The sequence below is a fragment of the Trachemys scripta genome, chromosome 1 (genome assembly GCF_013100865.1).
Source record: "Trachemys scripta elegans isolate TJP31775 chromosome 1, CAS_Tse_1.0, whole genome shotgun sequence".
NCBI lineage: Eukaryota > Metazoa > Chordata > Testudines > Emydidae > Trachemys > Trachemys scripta.
In genome coordinates, this window is record NC_048298.1 from 162,743,800 (window position 1) to 162,770,282 (window position 26,483).

At 42.0% G+C, this 26,483-nt stretch overlaps 1 protein-coding gene across 3 annotated transcripts in view; it reads left to right on the plus strand.

Moving 5' to 3' along the window:
* CRYBG3 (crystallin beta-gamma domain containing 3) overlaps window positions 1–26,483 on the plus strand; it is a 136,569-nt gene that overhangs the window by 27,281 nt on the left and 82,805 nt on the right. For 2 of the 3 annotated variants that reach the window (XM_034791429.1, XM_034791443.1), the window contains exons 2-3: window positions 2,498–2,576; window positions 22,199–22,635. In XM_034791429.1, coding sequence (XP_034647320.1) covers window positions 2,498–2,576; window positions 22,199–22,635 — 516 coding nt within the window. Of the gene's footprint in view, window positions 1–2,497; window positions 2,577–22,198; window positions 22,636–26,483 lie in introns of those variants that run through there. The other variant, XM_034791436.1, reaches the window with a different exon arrangement.

A 26,483-nucleotide genomic window follows, 5' to 3' on the forward strand; every position in this document is an offset into this window, starting at 1 on the left:
CTTAGAGACTAACAAATTTATTAGAGCATAAGCTTTCGTGGACTACAGCCCACTTCTTCGGATGCATCCGAAGAAGTGGGCTGTAGTCCACGAAAGCTTATGCTCTAATAAATTTGTTAGTCTCTAAGGTGCCACAAGTACTCCTGTTCTTTAATTTAATAAGGTAACTTTCAGGTTTAGTTTTGGAGGGTGGGGGAAAGTTTTTGTTTTGTTTTTAATGTGGCTAGAAAGTAAAGCTGTGTTTTTTCTACTTTGTTTATTTTAAGACATTTGCCTAAGAACTAAACACAAGTTAACTCTTGATTCACTGCACATATTGCAGGATTCTACAGTACCCTGTCCAAGCGAGGCTGATGCTAGAACAAAATAAATCTGGTATCTGTCAGTATTATACTTTAAAGATATTGCCTTTTGTCTGTAAAAAAGCAGCCAAAAATGCTAAAAGTTTTAGAAAACATGGTTTATGAAGGAGAGGGTAAAGGGTAGAGGAAAAATGATGATGGGGTAGGATTCTAATGGGCTATAAATACATGTCATAAGAAAAAGACAGGATGAGTTTTATTAATAATCCAGATTGGTCCCATAAGAAGCAATGCCCTAAAGGCTTAGGGGAAAATCCTCCTCTTGTAGTGGATGTCAACCCCATTATTCAGTTTTTGCTATATGCAGGGAGCTCCTATTGACATCAAGTATATCAGCATCAAGATAAGCCATATAGATCTGAGAGTAGGATTTTGCCCTAAGAGGGGAGAAACTAGGTTAAATACAGTAAAGAATTTTTATTATGGAGCGATGATCTGCCTAAAGGAGGTTGTGAAATCTTCCTCATGGAACACATGCAAGGCAAGACAAGAAATTAATAGGGATACAGTATTAATCCATCAAAACTTTCTCTCTGAGATGCAGCAGGGTGGACTAAAGCTTTAATTTTATTATTTCTTTCTGTTTATATATGTGCTTAAAAAGTGCCTGTTGAATGAGCTTAATACTTCTGGACAAGTGTTTAAAAATACTTTAAAATAGTGATCCTACTGTAGTTGTTTTTGAGCTTAACCCTAACCTGTGAAAGAGAGAAAAGAAATGGCTCTTTCTGTCTCTGCATAAAAGGCTTAATGGCTAAATACTGCTCTTTAAAGTTAGAAATAGCTGGTCTTGTTTACTTTCTGTTGGAGGACTTTTGAAATCTGAGCAATTGAGAGGGGGAGGGATTTTTAGTCAGACTGTTGACAATTTTTTTGTATTTAACTCAAACACGTGTATTTAACACATTTAGCTCAAACTCCTGACAAACACCTGGGAGTAAAACTCTTTGTGAAAGAGTTAGACACGCACATGGCCCAGCAGCCAGTTAACTGAGAGAGCTTTCTAAATTCTCCAATGAAACCAGAGAAGACACTTCACTATTCCTGGTTATTTTAAAAGAAGCATGTGTAGAGGCTTTTTCCTTATTTTCAAAAAGCCAATAACTTTCAAATCCTCTTTTACATATAAAGAAACATACAGTGACAGAAATGTGCCTTTCACCTGTAGTATGAATCTAAGTAGACTGAGAAGGCTTTATTGAGTAAGAGATACACTAGATGATGATCATCTTACTATAGCACAGTGTTTCATAAATACAGGGTACCTTGGTATAAGACTGTCTTCACAAATTGTTGAGAAGCCATCAAGTGAACTTTTCTTCTTCCCTATTTTTGCATGCAGGGGAATGAAGGTAAGAGTGAGATTGGTTTGGATTGTTGGCATATTACAGGAAGAACAGGCAGCAATGACTATAGTTAAGGTTGTCTGACACTTCCCATTATGGGACCCTGTTTTCAGTTGCTTGTAACTTAAACTGTTTTGGCTGAAATTTTCATGCCAATTGCCTGCCTAAGGCTGAAGTTTTTTGGGAAAGTTTCAGCAAAAATTATCTGCCATTCCCAAGAAAAAGAATAGGGGGGAAAGTATGTTGGTTTTGTTCTTGTTAACAAACTTCTTGTAAGAATTTTTTCGAGATGCTCTAGCATATCCCTGCCTTGGAACAAGGACTTAAACTTTAGCAGAGTGGTCGCCCTGGTGTCAGTGTTGTGCCTTTTGCTGTCCCTGTGAAAATTCACTCAAATTTGGCCAAGTTATAAGCTTCTGTCTGGAAAAAAATCTCAGTTTGGACATGTTTAGAGGTTTGTTAGTTTGACAGCTGAAGTTTTTGAAGATTCCATCTGCACTGAGCATGTGCCGTTTCCTCATAGCTCCAGTGTGCCATGCACATATTGTGCATGCACCATCTCCATACAGCAACTGAGCATGCTCAGTCCCAGTGTTGCAGGCAGAATTTTGTATTTTTTTTAAGAGTAGATATGTGCAATGTGCTCTTTTTTTTTTTAACCAAAAACAAACAAACAAATACCGTACCTTTCAGCTTTGCTTTTAAATTGCATGATGCAGTGCCTCTTGTGTTAAGTAGCTCTGCCTAATGCAGGTCTTTAAAATAGTTCAATTTATTTTTGATTTTCAGCTTTGCAAATAAGGAAGAAGAATCCATCAGTGTGAAAAGTGATAAAAAGGAAAGAACGCTTCTCCCTGAGCTGTTAAAGGTATGATTTTATTTATTAATTTTCACTGAGCCAGTGTTTACTGCTTGCCTTCCTCCTTCCCCCTTGTTAAGTAGTAGTATTAGTACTGTTGTTATTTACTATTTTTATGGTGGTGGTGCCTAGAGGCCACAGTCAGGGATTGAGTCTCCACTGTGCTAGGCACTGATATACACAGAAAAAGACCATGTCTGCTTCAAGCCCCTGATAGAAAGTTTACTTGGTCGTGCCTCAGTGCAGGGGGCTGGACTTGACGACTTCTTGAGGTCCCTTCCATCCCAACATTTCAATGATTCTGAAGTCCCTATCCTTGCTTACCAGCTAAATAAATGCACATTTAATGCTAATGAAACATGCAGGATTCACAGTCCTGGAGAAGAAAGTTATAATTTTATCCAAGGAACAGGAATTTTGCCAAGTGCCTCCCTAATGCTTCTTCCATGTGAACTAGAAGTACTAGTCTTCTCTATGCAGTGATGGCATCATTTTAAAACAAACAACCTTGAGGGGCCTCAAATCACACAAGTTACCAACGAAAACAACTGTATGATCTTTCTGCTGTAATCCTTGTCCTCCTCCTCCTTCCTCATTACCAATGTTAAACTTAAGAATGGCCATAATGGGCCAGACCAATGGTCCATCTAGCTCAGTATCCTGTCTTTCGACAGTGGCCAACATCTCATGCTTCAGAGAGAATGAACAGGTCAGTTATTTAGTGCATCATCCCCTGGAGCATCTCAGAGGCTTAGGGTCATGAGGTTGTGTCCCTGACCATCTTGGCTAATAGACATTGATGCACTTATTCTCCATAAACCTATCTAATTCTTTTTTTTGAACCCATTTATAGTTTTGGACGTCACAACATTTCCTGGCAATGAGTTCCACAGGTTGACTGTGTGCCGTGTGAAGAAGTACTTCCTTTTGTTTTCTTAAACCTGCTGACTATTAATTTCATTGGGTGACCCCGGGTCTTGCGTTATGTGAAGGGGTAAACTACACTTCCTTGTTCACTTTCTCCACACCATGCATGATTTTATGGATCTCTATCATATCTCCCCTTAGTCATCTCTGTTCCAAGTTGAACAGTCAGTCTTTTTAATCCTTCCTCATATGGAAGCTGTTCTATACCCCTAATAATGGTGCCCTTCTCTGTACATTTTCTGATTCTAATATATCTTTCTTGATATGAGGCGAAGCTTCATCTTACTGTGTCTTAATTTATGCCCCAATCCTGCAAAAGGACCATTAGTCTCATGTGATCAGGGCCTTCTATTGTAAGAGGTTTGGGGCAGGAACACTGTTTTGCCTGCAGAATGCCATTCACATTTATTTCACAGTATATATAATTACATACAGCGCTGCTACTTTCAGTGCAACTTTTCTCAAGATTGCCTCCGCCCCTTTGTGCCTGGACCCTCATCAAGTGGGATGACTTTTAGGGGTGAGAGGGTAGTTCATTCTCTAGTCACATCCATTCAATTTTTGGTGTGTCTGCTCAGACAGTTCATGAGAGTACAAGTTAGTGCAAACTATAGTGTGGACACCTGTCATTTCAGGTAGGCCACTGTACAGAAGATGTCTTTCAGATGCTACTGACTTGCACTGAATTTATTATTGCTGAGTGTTGAAAATATACAGAGAAAGAAATGGACCTTTCCCAAAAAGACTTACAATCTATGTCTCACCTACAATACAGACACACAACATGCTAGGGAACCAGGTGAGATACAGTCTCAAAACAGTGGCTCTTTTTCTCCCTTTTAAAAAACACACACACACAATATCTTTCTATTTTGGATTATTGGTGAAAAACTTTACATAAGAAGTTGGTTTTGAGGAAGGATTTCAATGAAAAGAGAGGGCATTTGGTGTGTCTGAATAGAACTGTTAGAAGCATAAGGGGTATATAGGATGAAATATGAAAATGAGAAGGTTTCTAAGGGAAAGAATGAGCAGGATGTGTGGGTGGAGCAAAGGGACCATCAGTCGTTTGAACCAGTGACCTAGTGGTTTCTTGTTTTTACTGACTATTGTGTTATTCTAGTTTAAAACAGAACAAAAAACCCCACCAAACCTCATTTGTTTTTTACTTAGCAAAGAATAATACTAATTCAGCAATTATTTTTGTTATAAGTCTATTGTAATTACAGCAAATAATGAAATTCTCTATGCAGAGTGTGCTTCAGCCATCTTTTCTGCAATGTTATACTAAAGATTGGTGTGAAAGAAAATTCTGTCAGAAGGTTCTGGCTGCAAGGAATCTAAACTTAAATACTCTCCATCATGTTGGTAGAGTTCCTTGTTGAATAATTTCACCTTTTATTTGTGGTTTTATAATGTGCATCACATTATTTCCTGTGGTAATTCATTGTGCCTATGTCTGAGAGTTGGCTTTGTAAAGAAGGTGCAGTGTTCATATTGTCAGAATGCTGGCCATTTGCTGAGTATCTCAAGGACGCCTGTGGAGTTACAGTTAAACTGCTCTCCCTCAGTGCCCTTGTGTGACTTACCTGGTGGGTCCTTAGAGCATCCCTGGATGTTTCTTTCTAGACTGTGTCTCAAAACAACTGTTAGTGTATTTTAGAAATGTGTAGTATACAATGCCAAATAAATTATTTTCTGTATATGCAATTTAGTAAAATTACAGATAATTGGATAATGTTGAGATGGAGGGGGAAAAAGATGGATTTGGCTTAAGGTTTAAAGTTAATTGAAACAGGACCTCATTGTACTGTATTTGATGTCAGCCAAGTTGAGCTGTCTTGTGTAAAGATCCTTAATAGATAAAGTATTGCTACCCAGTTCAAAGAAATTGTTGAGAGACTCAATGGTTCAGCAATTTGAGTCATGAATAATGGTTGGTGTTGGAAGACAGGTGTTTCAGTTTTATTGGATTAGATCACTAGATTTATTTTTTTTTAATTCTTCTGAATAGTCCTTTTACAGTTGCCCTTTCACAAATAATTGAGATTTCTAGATGGGTTGTATGCATACACCTATGCACATATGGGTGGAGGGTGGCCCATCGAACTAAAAGGGGGATATGAGTCTGTGACTGGTTCAGATCCAGTTGAGGTTAGTTGTGGATAACACTCACTACCATCTAATGACTATTTATTAGCCTGTATAAAATCTGTTGGTCATCTGTCACATTCCTGGTGGACACATGTCCATGTGATGGTGTTTTTGTACACTTATTAATGGTCTCAGCAGAGAGGACAAGGATAGAATAGCCTGGAGATTAGAAGTCCCTTTCCCTCCAAAGTAGAGGTTATCCCTACAAATCAGAGTTGATGAACTGGCTGAAGTGAGGTGAAAAACTTGTACAACTGTTGTACTTTTGTGTGGCTGTATTAAGGTTTTCAGTTCCCAGTACTGTCAATTCTGCATCTTTCACACATATTAAATGTTTTTCCAACTTTGATGAAATTTCCAGCCCATAGGGGGAAGTGTATGTAATAGATGAATGTGGTCATCTTCTGAAATGCTAAAAGAATGATTTTAGCTATTTACTTGGGGAAGTATGTTAGTCAGCCTTTGTTTGATCAATATCCAGGAAACGTTTTTGAATTTTTATTTGTTATATGCATTGACCTCACCCTTGAATTCACTACCAGAAGGTACATTGCTAATTGACATTACTTATTTGCAGATTGTGTTACAGCCAGGGCTGTAAACATGGTTCTTTCTGAATAAATGTTCCATTTAGAAAGGCAGCTTTTCAATGCCGTTATTATTAATAAACATATAGCTCCATAGAGGTATATAGTGCTTGAGCATTTTTAGTCTCTGCATTGCAGGAGTACAAAATCAGTGTCCCAAACCTATTAATTTTGTTGTTGTCATTATTTATTATTACTTAAAATGGGCCACTTCTTTTTTTCCCTGGAACAGATATTAAATTTTTTTTGCTTCATCTTAAAATGTGTATGGGATTTTTTTGACAGCTTTTCTATAAACCTCTTAAAACAGTGATTTATAGTTGAAATGCAGATCTACTTAACTTCAGCTCTACTACCAGCTGCTCCACAAATACTTGTACTGTGATGAGCTCTAGGCCTGAAAATGACTTGGTACAGTTTTGATGGAGAAATTGCAATGTGCACTTTTAGAAAGGTTTGTATCTCTACTTTTAAACATTAAATATTGTATCATTTAAAGGTAACATAAATATGGCCTTATTTGTGCTCTTGCCATAATGGTAGAACTCAGTGTCAAGGAGCATGACCGTACAACTCTTAAGTTCTGGCTTAATTAACATATGTTATGAAGACAGCTATACATTTTTGTTGCCTTCACAGATTATCTACACCTAATGGACCTGATTCTCATCTCATTTTCATCTGTGTAAATTCCATCCCTGTAAAATGTGTCACATCAAGATTGGGACCAATATCTTCGCAAGCTTACTACATGCTTTTTTAAAGTAAAGTTCTAATTTATGTTGGCTTTGAATGTGTTAACACAAAGTAACATTTCTCAGCTGGAGTGTGGACTCTTGCTGGATACCTGTTTATGGGACTTAATTAGTGAAGTTGGAGAGAGGAACTACTTCACTTTTGGGAGAACAGGGGGCTGGAGCAGTACTGCCACATGTGAGTGTTCAAAAATCACGAGACTGCCTTAAAAATCTTGAGATTTAAAAAAAATATATGTGGCAGGCTTTTATTTGCCTTCTGGCTTTGAGCTTTTAGGGTTCACGTTTTCAATCTTTTCTCTTCAGCCATGAGGTCTAGAAACGTTTTTTTAAATCTGAGATTCTCACATTATCACATGATTCCAGAAGCTAGGACTTTAAAATAAATGTCAAATTATGAGATTTGCAATAAAATCATGAGAGTTGGCAACATTGCAGCCAGGGCCGGCTCCAGGCACCAGCCAAGCAAGCTGGTGCTTGGGGCGGCAGCTTGTAGGAGGCGGCATTCCGCCCAATCCTAGGGCGGCACAGCTTTTTTTTGGTGGTGTTCCGCTCTGGTTGCCCTGTAGGGGGCGGCGGCGCAGAGGACGGGAGTGCCCTGCAGCAAGCCCGGCAAGGCAGCCCGTGTCCTTCCCTCCCAGCCGACCGGAGCAGCGCAGAGCCCTCCCAGCAGGCGGCGGGGCTGTGTGGCAGTGTCCCGCTGAAGCCCTGGCTGCCACCCTTCTCTCTCTCTCCCCCCCGCTCCTTCCCCCTCCCCCCACTAGCCGGGGCACATCTGCAGCGCAGGGAGTCCCCCTGCACCCTGGCTCTGGCTGTGCTGCAGGTTTGGTTTTGTTTTTTTTTGCTTGGGGCGGCAAAAAAGCCAGAGCTGACCCTGATTGCAGCAGTAGACTATTCAAGAGGATCCTTCCTAAAAATCTCTAATTCTGTAATGGTTACATTCACCCAGAGGCAGAGGGCGTGTCTTATGAGGCCCTTCAAGAAGGAGAAGCTTGGGTCACAAGCTCCCTCACCAAAGGTGGCATGAGGAACATTGGGCAGAACTTAGAACAAGTTGGTACCAGAAGACCCCTTTGGGAGTGGATTAAACACAATGTCTGCACTTACGTAGTCTCGTAGTCTGCTGGTAGGATGTGTGTGTGGGTGAACATCATACCTTCCCACCCCACTTATTATATGCAGCCTGATTGCTCAGTCTGTGTGAAAGGAAAAGATGAATTTCACTCTTACTGAAAAATTATTTTTAAAAAGTCAAAGGAAGCATCAGTTATATGGTAATGGGCTACCAAAAATGCACCTCAAAACATGTTCATTGAAAAAAGAAACAGAACAGTTATATTGACAGGATTTAGAGATGAAAGAGAATAAGTGAGGCAATTAATTCATGTCTTTTTAGTTACTACAGTAGATCCATCTGTAAAGAAGATAAATGAGTACTAACTCTAGATCTTCAATCAGAGAGATTTACTGTAGCGCCAGGCAAAAATCAGGAACAAGAAACTTGAAATAACTATCCAAATGTCAATGGAACTTTATTTTAAAACTTCCGTTTGTCTTTCTAGAAGCATTTATTGCCTTCAGATTTTCCCTTAAAGGTGACTTATAAAGAATGTTGTGTTTTATATGGGGCCTTTTTTGCTGTCCTTTTTATTTAAAAAAACAAAAAACACTTTTCCCTGCTTGTTTTCTGATCTCAATAACATCGTCTGGTGTTCCTTAATTTTGATAGGCTACCTTCTGAATGTGTTAGCAACTGCTTATTGTGAACTCATAGCACCTTAATCGACAGGGCAAGGGTGTTGAATCTTTATTACGGACCATCTTGTGTCCAAAATGTTGACTAGCCTTAAAATTAAGTACTTGTTAAAAGCAAATGGAAAAATTAAAGTCTGACTAAAAATCCCTTCCCATTAATGAACTTTCATTTTAACTAAAGCAATGTTATCATTTCATTAGTTTTCCGGGCATCAGTGTCTTCCTGGGCAAACAAGGCGAGAATTGTTAATATAATAAAAAGCAGAAAAAAAGTTTTTGTTTTTTGGCTATTTTTAAATATCAAGCCTTATTAAGTCGTCTTTATGCAGAATAAAAAGCCCTAAAAGGTGCATGAGCCAGTTATTTTCTTTCACAAAATACCTTTACAAAATTAATTTCACTCTTAAGATACTGGATTCTCATTCTTTGTTTAGCTTTTCATGCATTTTTTCTGTGGTATGTCTTGATTATCTTGTGTTGTTAATTATTTTAAAAGTAATTATAGAATAATAGATTTTAGGGCTGGTAGAGACTTCTTGTTTTTTATCTCCTCTAGCCTCTTTTTTAACCCCCTTCACCAAAAAACTATTCCTAAATGCTAAATCCATCTTTGTCTTGAATATAATTAGTGAAGTGCAGCACTTCCTTAGTTAATACTTATTTATTGTCTAGTTGCCTTTATTGTTAGGAAAAATTGAAACAGAATACCAAAAAAAATATTTCTAATTGTATGCCTTTCCTCGTCTCATAATTCCACCTCCACCTGGTATGTCCTGGAAATATAGAGACTGCAGTAGTTAATTACGTCAGTTGCTCAAGGATACCTAATTTTTTCTTTCACACTGTATGGAAAACAGAAGCCTGCTTCATATGTGAGATCCATGGGTTGCAGTATAGCCCACACAGTGCAAAGCAAATGGAAGACAGTATCAAAAGGGGCAACGCTCTTTTTCTTCACTGATGAGAGAAAATATGCTGACAGTAGTTTTGCCATAGCTATTCTCTGTGGGAATATATAGGTCTGCCAACTACTCCAACTATTTCTTGGTGAATTTTGTTTAATGTACAGTGTTTGAACAACTGCAGCACATAAAATTATGCTACTTTGTAGATTTGTGGTGCCTTTCATATAAGGATCTCAAAACACTTTACTTACACTAATGAATAAAGTTGTAGAGCAATGCTGTGAGGTAGGTAAGAATGCTGAGCATTTCACATAGGTAAACTGAGACACTGCAGGGTTAAGTGACTTGTCCAAGGACATGAGATGAGTTGGTGAGAATCCAGAATTCTTGACTACAGTCCTCTCCTCTTACCATTTCATTACACTGTATCTCAACCACAAAATGATACATTTTAAGCGGGGCTGTTGATTAATCACAGTTAACTCATGCGATTAACTCAAATATTAATCGTGATTAAAAAAATTAATCTCAATTAATTGCAGTTTTAATTGCACTGTTAAACAATAGAATACCAATTGAAATTTATTAAATATTTTTGGATGTTTTTCTACTTTTTCAAATATATTAATTTCAATTATAATACAGTATACAAAGTAAAGAAGACTCACTTTATAGTGTTTTTTATTACAAATATTTGCACTGTAAAAATGGCAAACAAAAGAAATAGTATTTTTCAATTCACCTCATACGAGTACTGTAGTCCAGTCTTTTTATGGTGAAAGTGCAACTTACATATGTAAATTTTTTTTGTTACATAACTGCACTCAAAAACAAAAAATGTAAAACTTTAGAACATACTAGTCCACTCAGTCCTACTTCTTTTTCAGCCAATCGCGAAGACAAACAAGTTTGTTTACATTGATGGGAGATAATGCTGCCTACATCTTGTTTACAATCACCTGAAAGCGAGAACACGGATTCGCATGGCACTTTTGTAGCCGGCATTGCAAGGTATTTACGTGCCAGATATGCTAAACATTCGTATGTCCCTTCATGCTTTGCCCATTATTCCAGAGGACATGCTTCTGTGCTGATGATGCTCGTTAAAAAAATAATGCATTAATTAAATATGTGGCTGAACTCCTTGGGGGGAGAATTGTATGTCACCTACTCTGATTTACCCGCCTTCTGCCATATATTTCATGTTATAGCAGTCTTGGATGAGGACCCAGCACATATTGTTCGTTTTAAGAACACTTTCACATTTGATTTGACAAAATGCAAAGAAGGTACCAATTTGAGATTTCTAAAGATAGCTACAGCACTCGACCCAAGGTTTAAGAATCTGAAGTGCCTTCTAAAATCTGAGAGGGATGAGGTGTAGAGCTTTCAGAAGTTTTAAAAAGCAACACTCCGATGCGGAACTACAGAACCCGAACCACCAAAAAAGAAAATCAACCTTTTGCTGGTGGCATCTGACTCAGATGAAGAAAATGAACATGTGTCAGTCCGCACTGCTTTGGATGGTTATCGAGCAGAACCACTTATCAGTATGGACACATGGTCTCTATTGGAATGATGGTTGAAGCGTGAAGGGACATATGAATCTTTAGCGCATCTGGCATGTAAATATCTTGCAATGCTGGCTACAATAATGCCATGCAAATGTCTGTTTTCACTTTCAGGTGATATTGTAAACAAGAAGCGGGCAGCATTATCTCCCGCAAATGTAAACAAACTTGTTTGTCTGAGCGATTGGTTGAACAAGAAGTAGGACTGAGTGGGCTTGTAGACTCTGAAGTTTTACATTGTTTTATTTTTGAATGCAGTTATTTTTTGTACATAATTTTATATTTGTAAGTTCAACTTTCATGATAAAGAAATTGCACTACAGTACTTGTATTAGGTGAATTGAAAAATACTATTACTTTTGTTTTTTACAGTGTACGTATTTGTAATCAAAAATAAATATAAAGTGAACACTGTACACTTTGTATTCTGTGTTGTAATTGAAATCAATATATTTGAAAATGTAGAAAATATCCCAACTATTTAAATAAATGGTATTCTATTGTTGTTTAGCAGCACAATTAGTTTTTTTAATAGCTTGACAGCCCTAATTTTAAATGATAATTTGCTCGGGTATAATGGTAATAAAATTAAAATATATGAATATGCTTGCAAGGTGTGCTCCCTCCACAAAGTCCAGTATAATAAAACAAATAGTTAACAATGGATTGTCATGGTGCTGTCTAGAATTTACGCTTCATAATCGGTGCTCATTTAGGAGGGAGTTAGAGTCTAGTCTGAGGTGTCTCACTGTTATGGCTGGAAGCTGTGTCTTTTGTTCATGGAAATCTGTGTTTTAATGCTTTTAATATTTTCATTTCATTCACTTGTTAGGATAATAGAAGAGATTGTACTCTTGGCAGATTGACATATACCCTGCTAAATTAGCGCCTCTGGCAACTTGAACTGCTGCCCACGCGGTAACTGAGAGAAATCAACAATCAATGGTCACAAATAGCTGCTCTTTATATTTAATGATAAGTAAATCCTATGGCCAAACAGTCTGTCTTTAGGGTATTACTGTATCCTTGGGACTTAATCCAGCATTTCAGTGGGACTATTTATGGTAGCAGTGAACACTGTGTCCAGTTGTGTTTGTTGGATCAGCCCCTCAGCCATTAATGAAATGTCCTTAATCTTGGTTTGAGTCAAGTTATTTGTCTTACATTATATTCTTGGATTACCTTTCCCCAGTAGCTGGGTTGCAAATGAAATGAGCTTAAAGGCAGAGGGAATGGAGAGTGAAAGTCTTGGGGTGGGGGTGGGGGGATGGGACAATGCTGCCTCTGATGGGAAGTTGAGCATGAGGGTTCTAGCAACAACAAAGGCTTATTGGATGTAAAGACAGTGCAGTCTCGCCTCATTAATTTGGATATCCCAGTGCCACAATATATAAATTTAAAAGACAGAACGAGCAGTGTTGCTTGTACAATGCCTAGCACAGTGGGATCGTGATCTAGATTGGATGCTCGAGGGGCTATCGTATTGCAAAAGATAAAGAAAATAATTAACAAAAATGTTGTCTTAGAGCACTAACAAATGTGAGGCAAGGGGGAGAATATTTGAAATATGAAGGGAAGGATTGATACATTCGTGTGTTGGGAAATGATAGCTTTGCATAGCTTCTGTTGTCAGACTTAATATGTGCATTAAAATAATACACGTTGACTTGCTGCAATTTAAATGTTTCTCAGGAGTTTTGCTGTATCAGCATGGGCACACCTGCCTGCAACACTCATTATTGTTAAAGACTTAGAAGCCTACTTTCACATGGAAACCCCCAATTACCCTGAATTGTGTAAGTGATTCAGTGTTTGTGCAAGCAGGGACTACCAAACAGCTTTTCAATGGGACATGAATCATGATTAAAACTAAGGGGCACAAGCTTACAGGCTTTCTGTGCACAGAGCTGTCACAGTAGGAGATTCGTGTGTGGAGAGTATGGAGGTCTGGACTCCTGGTCCCCAGAAGTGATTAATTCACTAACTAACCCACTGTGGTGCCTGGCTCCTGAAAACACATCTTCCTCTTTAAAATAAATGTTTTTACAAAAATTGAAAGTAGAGGAAATCTGTTGTGAATTAGTAAATGTTGTCAACTAGTAAGTAAACCAAGCAAAAAAATTCTTACATAAAGTACTTAGTTTCTGCTAGATGAGAATTTAGTAATGTGCTCTCCCTTGGGCTTCATCTGCATGCTACTTGTAAACTTCGACTAGTGCAGAATATGGCAGCCTGCTTGCTTGGAAGTGCCATGTGCAGAGATAACTTCGTTGCTGCATTCAGAGAGCTGTGCTGCTTTCTAATTCACTTCCAGTGGATGCTGTTGACCTGTACAGCAATAAATGGCATGTTGGCTAAAATAGACATCATCACATCCCCTTGTGATACTTCAGCAGTTGATCAGAAAAAGGTCTGGGAAGCAGGTGGGATTCAGGAAGGGGCCTTCAACTGTGTGGCTTGTATTTCCCCCTTCTTGATCTGAGAGGCAGAGCTGTGTAAGAGCACATTGCAAGGCCTTTCTTTACCAGGCTTTTGTGAAAGGGTTAATCTTAGTGATTTTGAAAGAGTGTATGTAGGCCTAGAGGGGTGACCAATAAATATTGGGGGTGGGGGGATTGATGTATTTGTGGATGGATGGTAACTGATGAGCCCATGGTGATGAGTGTGTTATAAAACCCTGTAAAAAGCAACAGAGGGTCCTGTGGCACCTTTGAGACTAACAGAAGTACTGGGAGCATAAGCTTTCGTGGGTCAGAACCTCACTTCTTCAGATGCAAGTGNGCAGTATGTAGATAGCAATGGATTTTTCACCTTCAGTCCATTTGGTATGATGTCCATCCGTTTGCATTTGGAAAGGAAGATGATCTCTGTCTGTATTTGTGCAAGTTTCTTCATGAGGTTGATAGATTTCCATTCCATACGGCTAAATGCAGTGCCTTGCATGGTGTCAAGTATCAGAGGGGTAGCCGTGTTAGTCTGAATCTGTAAAAAGCAACAGAGGGTCCTGTGGCACCTTTGAGACTAACAGAAGTACTGGGAGCATAAGCTTTCGTGGGTCAGAACCTCACTTCTTCAGATGCAAGTGAAGAAGTGAGGTTCTGACCCACGAAAGCTTATGCTCCCAGTACTTCTGTTAGTCTCAAAGGTGCCACAGGACCCTCTGTTGCTTTTTACAGATTCAGACTAACACGGCTACCCCTCTGATACTTATAAAACCCTGAATACAATAGAAAATCCTGCTTATAGATGGTCCTTGTTGATTAACTGAGCAAGGAATATAGTTTCATTTTACATGATTTATAATTGTTATTCTGCATGTGCCTAGATTAGTGGTTTGGTATATTACACTTAATTATTTAAACTTTTATTAATTTTAATTAAGATGCCAGTACCTGGCACATTGGTAAATGTTTTGAGAAAACATTTTGTAAAAACAAAATACCTTCCTTTAGCACTGACTCTGTCATTAATTTTTGCTGAAGAGTGAGGAGAAAGGGCATTTTTTGTATACATGGTATGGAGATTATTGAAGTGTAAATTAGTAAGGTTCCACTTTAGTTTATGTTCATTTGCAATGTTCTGCTTTTTTCAATACCATAGCCCGAAGAAGGGGAATCGTGCCACAAAACTAAAAATGTTAATAACTGGACTTATGAAATAGCAGAGTAAACATACTCCACTCTTTGAAGGAAAAAAATAAATAGTAAAATATTGAGTTGGTGGTCAAGGATCAATGTATTTAACTGTAAGAAAAACTCTGAAGTAACCTGTTGCCTGCCTCTCATCAAAATTATCACTGGTCCCCATGTCTAAAAGGAGGCACTTCATTAAAATACTGCTTTTCATCACCCAGGCTTGTCAACCATTGGGTAGTCCTTCTACTGAACAAAACTCTTATTCTATCTACTTAAAATAACTAGCATAGCACTCAGTATGCCCATCTCAATTATCTAAAAGGGATGTGTCCGCAAATAGAAACAGAACAAGGGAGTTAATGAAAATACTGTCCTACTGCATGGGTAGGATAAGTGAGTGCTAACTGTTACACAATAGAGTTGCTTACTCTTATCCAAAGATATTGCTGATATAAAGATCCTACACAGATTTATATTTATTCAAATTCTTCCTCCCCTGTCCTGTTGATCAGAATAAGTTCTTACGAATTACAGCTAAGGAAGGTGTGGGTGTTTTCATACCTTAACATGTTAGTTTGAGAGAGACAGAGCCTACAGGTACCTCCCCATAGAAGGAAATGTAAAAAGGTATTTTGCTTGCAAGCAGGCATGGGCTCTTGGTCTCTGAGACTGTATGTTTTTTGCAGAAATAATCCACTGTCTTTTTGAGCTGATGAAGGACAAGAGCCTAATTTGATCTCTCTCTGTTTGGGGAATCCCCTCTCCTTGCCCAAAACAGTGGTCAGAGATCCTCCTTTACAGAAATGAGTGATAGCTAATTCTAGAAAAATTGATTAATAGGAAGAATTGGTAACGGCAGATAAAGGACGTGAATCCATCTGCCAATTTAAAAGGCAAATATGCATGTTTCCCTTACGTAGTTCCATAAGTAATTCATTGTTTTTTAATAAAGTCCATCTTTAAGGCATGATCCTGCAACCCTCCCTCATGTGAGTAGTCACACTGAGGGTATGTCTACACTACGCAATTAGGTCGAATTTATGGAAGCCGGTTTTATAGAAATCGGTTTTATACAGTCGATTGTATGTGTGCCCACATAAAATGCTCTAAGTGCATGAAGTCGGCGGACCGCATCCACAGTACCGAGCCTAGCGTCAACTTCCGGAGCGTTGCACTGTGGGTAGCTATCCCACAGTTCCCGCAGTCTCCGCAGCCCATTGGAATTCTGGGTTGAGATCCCAATGCCTGATGATGCAAAAACAGTGTCACGGGGGGTTCTGGGTACATGTCGTCAGGCCCCTCCCCCTCCGTCAGAGTAACGGCAGACAATCGATTCGCGCCTTTTTACCTGGGTTACCTGTGCAGACAACATACCATAGCAAGCATGGAGCCTGCTCAGCTCAGCTCACCGTCACCATATGTCATCTGGGTGCCGGCAGACGTGGTACTGCATTGCTACACAGCAGCAGCTAATTGCCTTTTGGCAGTAGATGGTGCAGTATGACTGGTAGCCGTCATCAGCTATCTGGGTGCTGGCAGACGTGGGGCTGCATTGCTATACAGCAGCAGCTCCTTGCCTTTTGGCGGTGGATGGTGTATTACGACTGGTATCCATCATCATCGTACTCCTCGGTGAGTTCGGTCAGAGGCACCTGGGCAGACATGTTTTGTCTCCTGGAGACTCAGTCCTGCCGGCAGTCCTATTGCACCGTCTTGACGATGATGGCTAGCAGTCGTAATACAGCATCTTCTGCCAAGCACCCAGAAGATGCCGATGGCTATCAGTCATACTGCACCGTCTGCTGCCAGCTTAAGATGTAAAAAATAGATGGACCAGATTTGTTCTGTATTCATTTGCTTCCCCCTCCCTCCGTGAAATCAATGGCCTGCTAAACCTAGGGTTTTGAGATCAATCTTTGGGGGGGCCATTCTGTGTGACAGTTGTTTGTGTTTCTCCCTGATGCACAGCCACCTTTGTTGATTTTAAATCCCTGTAAGCCATGTCATTACTCGCCCCTCCCTCCCTCCGTCAGACAATAGTTTCGCGCCTTTTTTTAGCCCAGACGCCATAGCACTGGGATCATGGAGCCCGCTCAGATCACCACAACAATTAACACTATGAACACCACGCGCATTGTCCTGGAGTATATGCAGAGCCAGAACATGCCAAAGCAAAACCAGGCGAGGAGGCGATCGCAGTGCAGCGACAAGAGTGATGAGGAAATTGACATGGACACAGACCTCTCACAAAGTACAGGCCCCAGCAATGTGCAAATCATGGTGTTACTGGGGCAGGTTCATGCCGTGGAACGCTGATTCTGGGCCCGGGAAACAAGCACAGACTGGTGGGACAGCATCGTGTTGCAGGTGTGGGACGATTCCCAGTGGCTGCGAAACTTTCGCATGCATAATGGCACTTTCATGGAACTTTGTGACTTGCTTTCCTCTGCCCTGAAGCGCCAGAATACCAGGATGAGAGCAGCCCTCACAGTTGAGAAGCGAGTGGCGATAGCCCTGTGGAAGCTTGCAACGCCAGACAGCTACCGGTCAGTCAGAAATCAATTTGGAGTGGGCAAATCTATTGTGGGGGCTGCTGTGATCCAAGTAGCCAACGCAATCAAAGACCTGCTGATATCAAGGGTAGTGACTCTGGGAAACGTGCAGGTCATAGTGGATGGCTTTGCTGCAATGGGATTCCCAAACTGTGGTGGGGCGATAGACGGAACCCATATCCCTATCTTGTCACCGGAGCACTAAGCCACCGAGTACATAAACCGCAAGGGGTACTTTTCAATGCTGCTGCAAGCCCTGGTGGATCACAAGGGACGTTTCACTAACATCAACGTGGGATGGCCGGGAAAGGTACATGATGCTCGTGTCTTCAGGAACTCTGGTCCGTTTCGAAAGCTGGAGGAAGGGACTTTCTTCCCGGACCAGAAAATAACCGTTGGGGATGTTGAAATGCCTATCGTTATCCTTGGGGACCCAGTCTACCCCTTAAAGCCATGGCTCATGAAGCCATACACAGGCAGCCTGGACAGTAGTCAGGACCTGTTCAACTGTAGGCTGAGCAAGTGCTGAATGGTGGTAGGATATGCATTTTGGACGTTTAAAAGTGCGCTGGTGCAGTTTACTGGCTCGGATAGACCTCAGCGAAGCCAATATTCCAATTTCAGAGTATTCCAATTGTTATTGCTGCTTGCTGTGCGCTCCACAATATCTGTGAGAGTAAGGGGGAGACATTTATGGTGGGGTGGGAGGTTGAGGCAAATCGCCTGGCCTCTGATTACGCGCATCCAGACACCAGGGCAGTTAGAATAGTACAGCAGGGCGCGGTGCGCATCAGAGAAGCTTTGAAAACCAGTTTTGTGACTGGCCAGGCTATGGTGTGAAACTTCTGTTTGTTTCTCCTTGATGAACCCTTCCCCCCCCCACCCCGGTTCACTCTACTTCCCTGTAAACTAACCACCCTCCCCTCCCCCCTTCGAGCACCGCTTGCAGAGGCAATAAAGTCATTGTTACTTCACATTCATGCATTCTTTATTAATTCATCACACAACTAGGGGGATAACTGCCAAGGTAGCCCAGGAGGGGTGGGGGAGGAGTGAAGGAAAAGGAGACACTGCAGTTTAAAACTTAAAAACTTTAACACTTATTGAAGGCCAGCCTTCTGATGCTCGGGCAATCATCTGGGGTGGAGTGACTGGGTGGCCGGAGGCCCCCCCCCACTGTGTTCTTGGGCGTCTGGGTGAGGAGGCTATGGAACTTTGGGGAGGAGGGCTGTTGGTTACACAGGGGCTGTAGCTGCGGTCTCTGCTCCTGCTGCCTTTTCTGCAGCTCAACCATACAGCTGGAGCATCGACTCTTGCCTTCTGTCAGCAAGCTGACGCCACCTATCCTCTTCAACGCACCACTTGCTCTCTTCAGCCCGCGATTCAACCCGCCACCTTTCCTCTCGTTCATATTGTGCTTTTTCACACTCTGACATTGACTGTCTCCACGCATTCTGCTGTGCTCTGTCAGCGTGGGAGGACATCTGGAGCTCCGAGAACATATCATCCTGAGTCCGCCGTTTTTTCCTTCTAATCTTCACTAGCCTCTGCGAAGGAGAAACATTTGCAGCTGGTGGAGGAGAAGGGAGAGGTGGTTAAAAAAGACACATTTTAGAGAACAGTGGGTACTCTCTTTCATCTTAAATTTTGCTGTTCACATTACACAACACATGTGCTTTCGTTACAAGGTTGCATTTTTCCTCTTATATTGAGGGCCTGCCAGTTTGGTGTGAGAGATCACTCACGCAGTGCCAGGCAACAGAATTCGGCTTGCAGGCAGCCATGGTAAGCCACAGTCTTTTGGCTTTTTTAACCTTCATAAATGTGGGAATGGTTTCAAACAGCAGCGCCCTCATTTCCCATACTAAGCAACAACCCGTTGGGTTGGCCATTTAAAATGGGTTTGCAATGTAAAATGAGGGACTGCGGTTTCTGGGTTAACATGCAGCACAAACCCAACTACCCCTCTCCCCCCCACACACACACCCAATTCTCTGGGATGATCACTTCGCCCCTCCCCACCACCGCGTGGCTAACAGCAGGGAACATTTCTGTTCAGCCGAGCAGGAACGGGCACCTCTGAATGTCCCTTTAATAAAATCACCCCATTTCAACCAGGTGACCGTGAATGATATCACTCTTCTGAGGATAACAGAGAGAGAGAAGGAATGAATGTTGTCTGCATGCCAGCAAACACCGGAACCATACTCTGCCATGCTTTGTTATGCAATGATTCCAGACTACGTGCTACTGGCCTAGCGTGGTAAAGTGTCCTACCATGGTGGACGAGATAAGGCAGCCCTCCCCAGAAACCTTTTGCAAAGGCTTTGGGAGTACATGAAGGAGAGCTTTCTGGAGATGTCACTGGAGCATTTCCGCTCCATCCCCATACACATTAACAGACTTTCCCAGTAGCTGTACTGGCTGCGATTGCCAGGGCAAATTAATCATTAATCATTAAACACGCTTGCTTTTAAACCATGTGTAATATTTACAAAGGTACGCTCACCAGAGGTCCCTTGTGTGCCCTCAGGGACTGGGAGCACGCCTTGGGTGAGTTCGGGGGTTACGGGTTCCAGGTCCAGGGTGATAAACATATCCTGGCTGTTGAGGAAACCGGTTTCTCCACTTCCTTCCTGTGAGCTATCTTCATTGTCTTCATCATCATCATCATCATCATCTTCCTCGTACTCCGAACCCGCTTTCCTGTGGTGTGATTCTCCATTGATGGACTCAAAGCACACGGTTGGGGTGGTGGTGGCTGCACCCCCTAGCATGGCATGCAGCTCCGCATAGAAGCGGCATGTTTGCGGCTCTGTCCCGGACCTTCCATTTGCCTCTCTGGCTTTGTGGTAGGCTTGCCTTAGCTCCTTAATTTTCACGCGGCACTGCCATGTGTCCCTGTTATGTGCGTCTGTCCTTCATGGCCTTTGAGACTTTTTCTAATATTTTGCCATTTCGTTTACTGCTACGGAGTTCAGCTAGCACTGATTCGTCTCCCCGTATGGCGAGCAGATCCCGTACCTCCCGTTCGGTCCATGCTGGAGCTCTTTTGCGATCCTGGGACTCCATCATGGTTACCTGTGCTGATGAGCTCTGCATGGTCACCTGTGCTCTCCATGCTGGGCAAACAGGAAATGAAATTCAAAAGTTCGCGGGGCTTTTCCTGTCTACCTGGTCAGTGCATCTGAGTTGAGAGTGCTGTCCAGAGCGGTCACAATGAAGCACTGTGGGATAGCTCCCGGAGGCCAATAACGTCGAATTCCATCCATACTACCCCAAATCCAACCCGCAAAGGCCGATTTCAGCGCTAATCCCCTCGTCGGAGGTGGAGTAAAGAAACCGGTTTAAAGGGCCCTTTAAGTCGGAAAAAAGGGCTTCGTCGTGTGGACGTGTCCAGACTTAATTCGATTTAACGCTGCTAAATTCAACCTAAACTCGTAGTGTAGACCAGGCCTGACTGCACTGGGACTACTTGCACATGAGTGAAGTCTACTCACATACACGAAGGATGAAAGAATTGGGTCCTGTGTCCCAAACCATTTCACAGCCGTAACTAATAAATCTTTTCTGCTTGCTTGCAATACCATTCTATGAAAAACTGCTCCATGCTTCATCTCCTTTTTTTGCCAGCTCAAATTATTTTTGTTCTGTTTCCATCGTACAGTGCTTTACCTCCACAACCATTGTCCTGTGAGCCTCAAAGCCCAGGCCTGTTTTTCATAAAAGTGGCCTTTCAAGACATCTGTTACAATTTAAAAAAGTACTTTTGATTTTAAGTCCTCAATAATGGAGCCAATTTCTGCCACAGAAAGAAGTAGAGGTATCTTAAATAGCAGATCAGAGTAAAGGAGATTGGACAAAGCTCTTAAGACTGGTCTCGTAAGTAGCAGAACAGCCAGAAGTAATGCAATGCTTAGAGACAGTTTAAGGTTTTTTGGAGTAGAGCAGGGGCGGGCAAAGTTTTTGGCCTAAGGGTCACATCGGGTTTCTTAAATTGTATGGAGGGCCGGTTAGGGGAGGGGGTCATGGCCCGGCCCCAACCTCCTATCTGCCCCCCATCCAACCCCCCCGTTCCCTGATGGCCCCTCTGGGACCCCTGCCCCATTCACATACCTCCACTCCCTGTACCCTGACCGCCCCCGGACCTCCACCGCCCCATCCAACCCCTCCTCTCATTCCTGACGGCCCCCTGGGGCCCCTGCTCCATCCAACCACTCCTTCTCCCTGTCTCCTGACTGCCCCCTGCCACCCCATCCAACCCCCTCCTCCTTCCTGACCGCCCTCCCCCAGACCTCTGCCTCCATTCAACCCCCTGTCCTGTCCCCCCGACCGCCCTGCCCCCTATCCACACCCCTGCCCCCTGATTACCCCCCGAACTCCCCTGCCCTCTATCCATCCCCCCCTGCTCTGTGCCCCCTTACCGAGTTGTCTGGAGCACCGGTGGCTGGCGGCGCTACAGCCGCGCTGCCTGGCTGGAGCTGGGCCACGCCGCCGCCACCGTGCAGCACAGAGCATCAGGTCAGGCCGGGCTCTGCATCTGCGCTGCCCCAGGAGCTCACAGCCCTGCCGCCCAGAGCAATGCGCTGGTAGCAGAGCGAGCGAGCTGAGGCTACAGGGGAGGGGAAACAGTGGGGGAGGGGCTGGGGCTAGCCTCCTGGGCCAGGAGTTCGGGGGCCGGGGAGGATGGTCCCGCTGGCCGTAGTTTGCTCACCTCTGCAGTAGAGTCTGAAAATTGATGTATTGGTTCTGTTTCAACATTATTGTTCTTTTTTTTTTTTTTTTTTAAGATTTCTCAAAATGCAGAGAAGAACCACTCCATGGAAGATCTAAGCAACTCTGTTATCACAGAAGAATTAAAAAAGGCTAATAGCCTTCCCAGTTTGGCTCCTGGACGCAAAACAGCAGATCGTGACAGACAACCCAAAGAAGGCTTTTTCCAGTTCCTTGGAAGCTTATTTAATATTGGATCAAAATCTTCTTTGGGAGAATCTAAACAGTCTACCCTCCGAGATGGACACAACAGACCTGGAAAGGATTTGCAGAACACAACTGCCTTTCAGGAAGATGGGATCACAAAGCATCGGAAAACTGAAATATTTGTCATTTCTACTGCTGGAACAGAAGAGGTAGCAGTGCCTAAAGAAGAGCCTACCTTGGTTAATATCGGGGAGGTTGGCTCTCAGGATTTACATAGAGGACAAGAACAAGCTGCTGATGCACTAATGTAAGTTCTAAAATTTGAATACTTAATTTTAATATTAAAAATGTCTAATGGCTGCAGTGACTAGCTCTGCCATACGTTTGGTAGATGTCCCATATCTGCAGACCTATGACAGTCTGGGGTGCAATTCAGACCAGTGAGGGGTTGTGTCACCTGCCATGCAACTTTGGGTGCCTCACAATATTTTGCTGCTGTAGCTCCCACCTGGGCCACTCACAAACAGCATGCAGGTCACACCCTGATTGTCTGTATAGCTGCAGCCTGCCAGTCATACATCAGTCACACTCTGGCTTCCAGCAGCCTTGGTTACTACTTGCAGGGTGACCCCAACACACTCCCAGTCCCGGATTTTCTCACAAAAACGTGTTCTGCACTGTCTAGCCCACTCCTGGATAGTCCAGATATATTTGGTAAGATGTTCCTCTAAAGGAATCAAAATACAAGTCTTCTACCTTAAATGGAATTACCCAAACATTTCACAACATTGGATTAGTTGTAATTAAAGTATAAAACAAGTTTATTTAATGCCTTATACTTGTACACACTTAAAATCTCTCTCTTTGTAGTTAAGGTCAAATAGTTACAAGAGAAATAAAGATAAAACACTTTCTGAACTTAACAAAGTAGACTTGGTCAAGGTGAAGTTCTTACCACAGGATCACAGTAACATTGCTGACCAAATTCTCAGGTCAGGATCTGCTCCCAAAGTCTAAAGTTTGTTTGTTTTGTTTTCTTAAGTGAAGAGAGAGAGATGGATAGGGAGAGAGAACATGGGGTGTTTTTGTCCCTCGCTTTCATAGTTCAGTCTCCCTTTGAAATGTATTTTCCTGTGCGTTACCCCTTAGATAAAGTTAATGCCTGCTGTGAGGACAGAGACAAGGAGTCTGATGGAGAAACAGGCTGCACACTGTTTCTTCTCACCTCTGTTTGCTGAAATGCAGATTTTCCTTGCCTCCTGTCTTCTTCCCCCTCGCTGTCTGAGGATCCTGTTTAAAACTTATATGTGAATTGGGGTAAATTCACATTCCTTTGCTTAAGGCAGACCTGTTTAACCAGTTCTGCCTAATCAATGGGTTCGAACATGTGCCTAATTGGTGAGTTCGAACATATGCCTCCAACGTAGGAGGGGACATTTTCTCAAAGTATTAGAACAGTAGGGTAAGGGCTAGAGGGATCAGATAGTCCTGAAACACATTCAGCATTTCATGGGGGTGGAAGAAGGGAGGAATGAATTTATTTCCTTCCATCGCTTTATTTAGGCAATAACTATCAGGATTTTGTGTGGCCTTTTTATGTAGCATATTAATTTTAATATTTTTTCTGTACATATGTTCTTTCTTTTTTTTGCAAATAAGGATCCTAGATTTTAAAAATTTTCCATAGTCATCTGCCTTGGTTATTTCCTATAATAACTTCTGTACTTTTTGGTTTCCTTTATTCTTCAGAATTGTTTTGTAATCTTTAAAGGTTTATATAAAAATAGGTATTTAGCCTAAATTTGGTACATCCTTGACAATCCTGTTACATTTCCAAAGGTACAGAAAGTGCAGTATGTTTCTACTCTGCATTTAGCAGCTAGAAAATAAAGTAAAGTAGAACCACAGAGTTACAAACACCAGAACTGCAAACCGACCAGTCAACCACATACTTCATATGGAAACGGAAGTACACAATCAGGCAGCAGCAGAGACCCCAAAAAAAAGCAAATACAGTACTGTACTGTGTTAAACGTAAACTACTACAAAACAAAGGGAAAACAGCATTTTTCTTCTGCATGGTAAAGTTTCAAGCAGGATTAAGTCAATGTTCAGTTGTAAACTTTTGAAAGAACAACCATAACATTTTGTTCAGAGTTATGAACAACCTCCATTCCCGAGGTATTCGTAACTCTGGGTACGTCCAGACTACCCGCTGGATAGCGATCGATCTATCGAGGATCGATATATCGCGTCTCGTCTAGACGCGATATATCGATCCCTGAATGCGCTCCCATCGACTCCGGAACTCCACCAGGGCGAGCAGCGGTAGCAGAATCGACGGGGGGAGCCCCAGCTGTCGATCCTGTGCCGTGAGGACGGGAGGTAAGTCGAAATAAGATACGTCGACTTCAGCTACGTTATTCCCGTAGCTGAAGTTGCGTATCTTACGTCGCCCCCCCCCCCCCAGTGTAGACCAGGCCTCTGAGGTTCTACTGTAGCGGATGTTGTCTACATTCTGTATTACAAAGTTCGTATTATGTCCCTTGTAATGGGACAGATTGTGCTATCTGGGTAACATCTGTGATTGACAGCGGGGTGTGTGCGCGTGCATGTACAATATATGGGGAGGGGAGGTGTATATGTGTGAAACAAATGCAGTGTATCATTTTAAATAACTAGCTTCTGGTTAATATCTAGCATGTGAAATCACCCACAGAGAAGGACCCTGTTTTTGGTCTTGACCCTAGGATTTCCAACATTTTTCTTGTAGCCCTCTGCACATTTATCTGACATTTTGATTAGGATATGTTGATTGGGGTATCTGTAGCAGTTCTCTTGCAACTTTATTTTTGTTGGCAACGTGAGGGGGAAATAACACCTAGGGCTTTAAGAATGAAAGGGGGGACTTAACTTACTTCTTTTTTTTTTTTTTTTTAACTATTGCATTAAGTATATTCACCTAGTGTGTAATGTTTCAATTCCACTTGGGAAATTCGGATCTTTCTTAATAACATTTTGATACCTGCTTACAAGAATTGCTTCTATATTGAATCACTTCTGGGATATTACTCTTGTTGTCATTTATCTGTAGCTTTGACAGGCAATCTTCTAACTACAAACGCTGAGGATGTGGCATCTGTGCAAATGTCCCTATGCTGTAGAGACTGAGATTGTGGTAATCAGGGCTCAAAAATAATTCTTGAAACCTACTAGAGTGAGGCTGAGGCAACTGCCAGTCTAGAACCTGTATTGCCATCACAAGGCTCTTCCCTCTGCAATTTAAACAAATAACAGTTGTATACTATTTAGCCTGAGTTGTATTTAATTGTAACAGTCAGCCAACTTTTACTCAGATGGTTTATTATGGTAGAGCACAAAAAATGCAAGGCTCTTTCAAGACAGAAGATACAGCCCATGCCCTGAAAAGTATACAATCTATTTAATGCACTTTACACCTTTTACCTTTTTTAGAATTTAACTTGCTTTCCCTGCTCTTCAGTGAGCTCTTGAAGCGTATCTGCTGAATATATTATTTGCTGAATAATATATTCGCCTCATAGTTTCTGACTAGCCCTCAAACAAATGTATCAAATATTAAATATTCCCCAAATACTGTTTGACAGGCCTCCTTACTACACCACTCTCTTGCTGCAGCTGCTATTCTTCATTTTTTAATTATTTACCACTTGTCTTGTGGTGGCTCCTTAGGGACGCAAGCAGGTTGGGCTCCATTGTGCCAGGTGCTGTGCAAATATGATGGATTCTAATCCCTGCCCCAAAGACCTAATCTAAAAAGATAATGGCAATAACAGGTCTATACCCTTCCTGGCTCCATTCCACTTTTTCTCTTCTACAGTAGATCATGTGTATCTTTCCCTGCATTTTCTTCAGTGGTTCCTGTTTTTCCTTCTATTCCTCCCGCATTCCTCACCCTACCATTACCTCTTTCGCTTTCCCAGCAATGTGTTCTCTGCCTCCTCCCCTGTCCCTACCATCCCCATTTCTTCCTCCAAAAATCTCTATGTATATTCTCCTCTACTTCTGTTTTCAAATTTAGCTCTCAATCTCTCCTGCCCACTCACCCCTGCCCTCTAACCAGGGCCGGCTCCAAGCACCAGCTTAAAAAGCATGTGCCTGGGGCGGCCAAGGGAG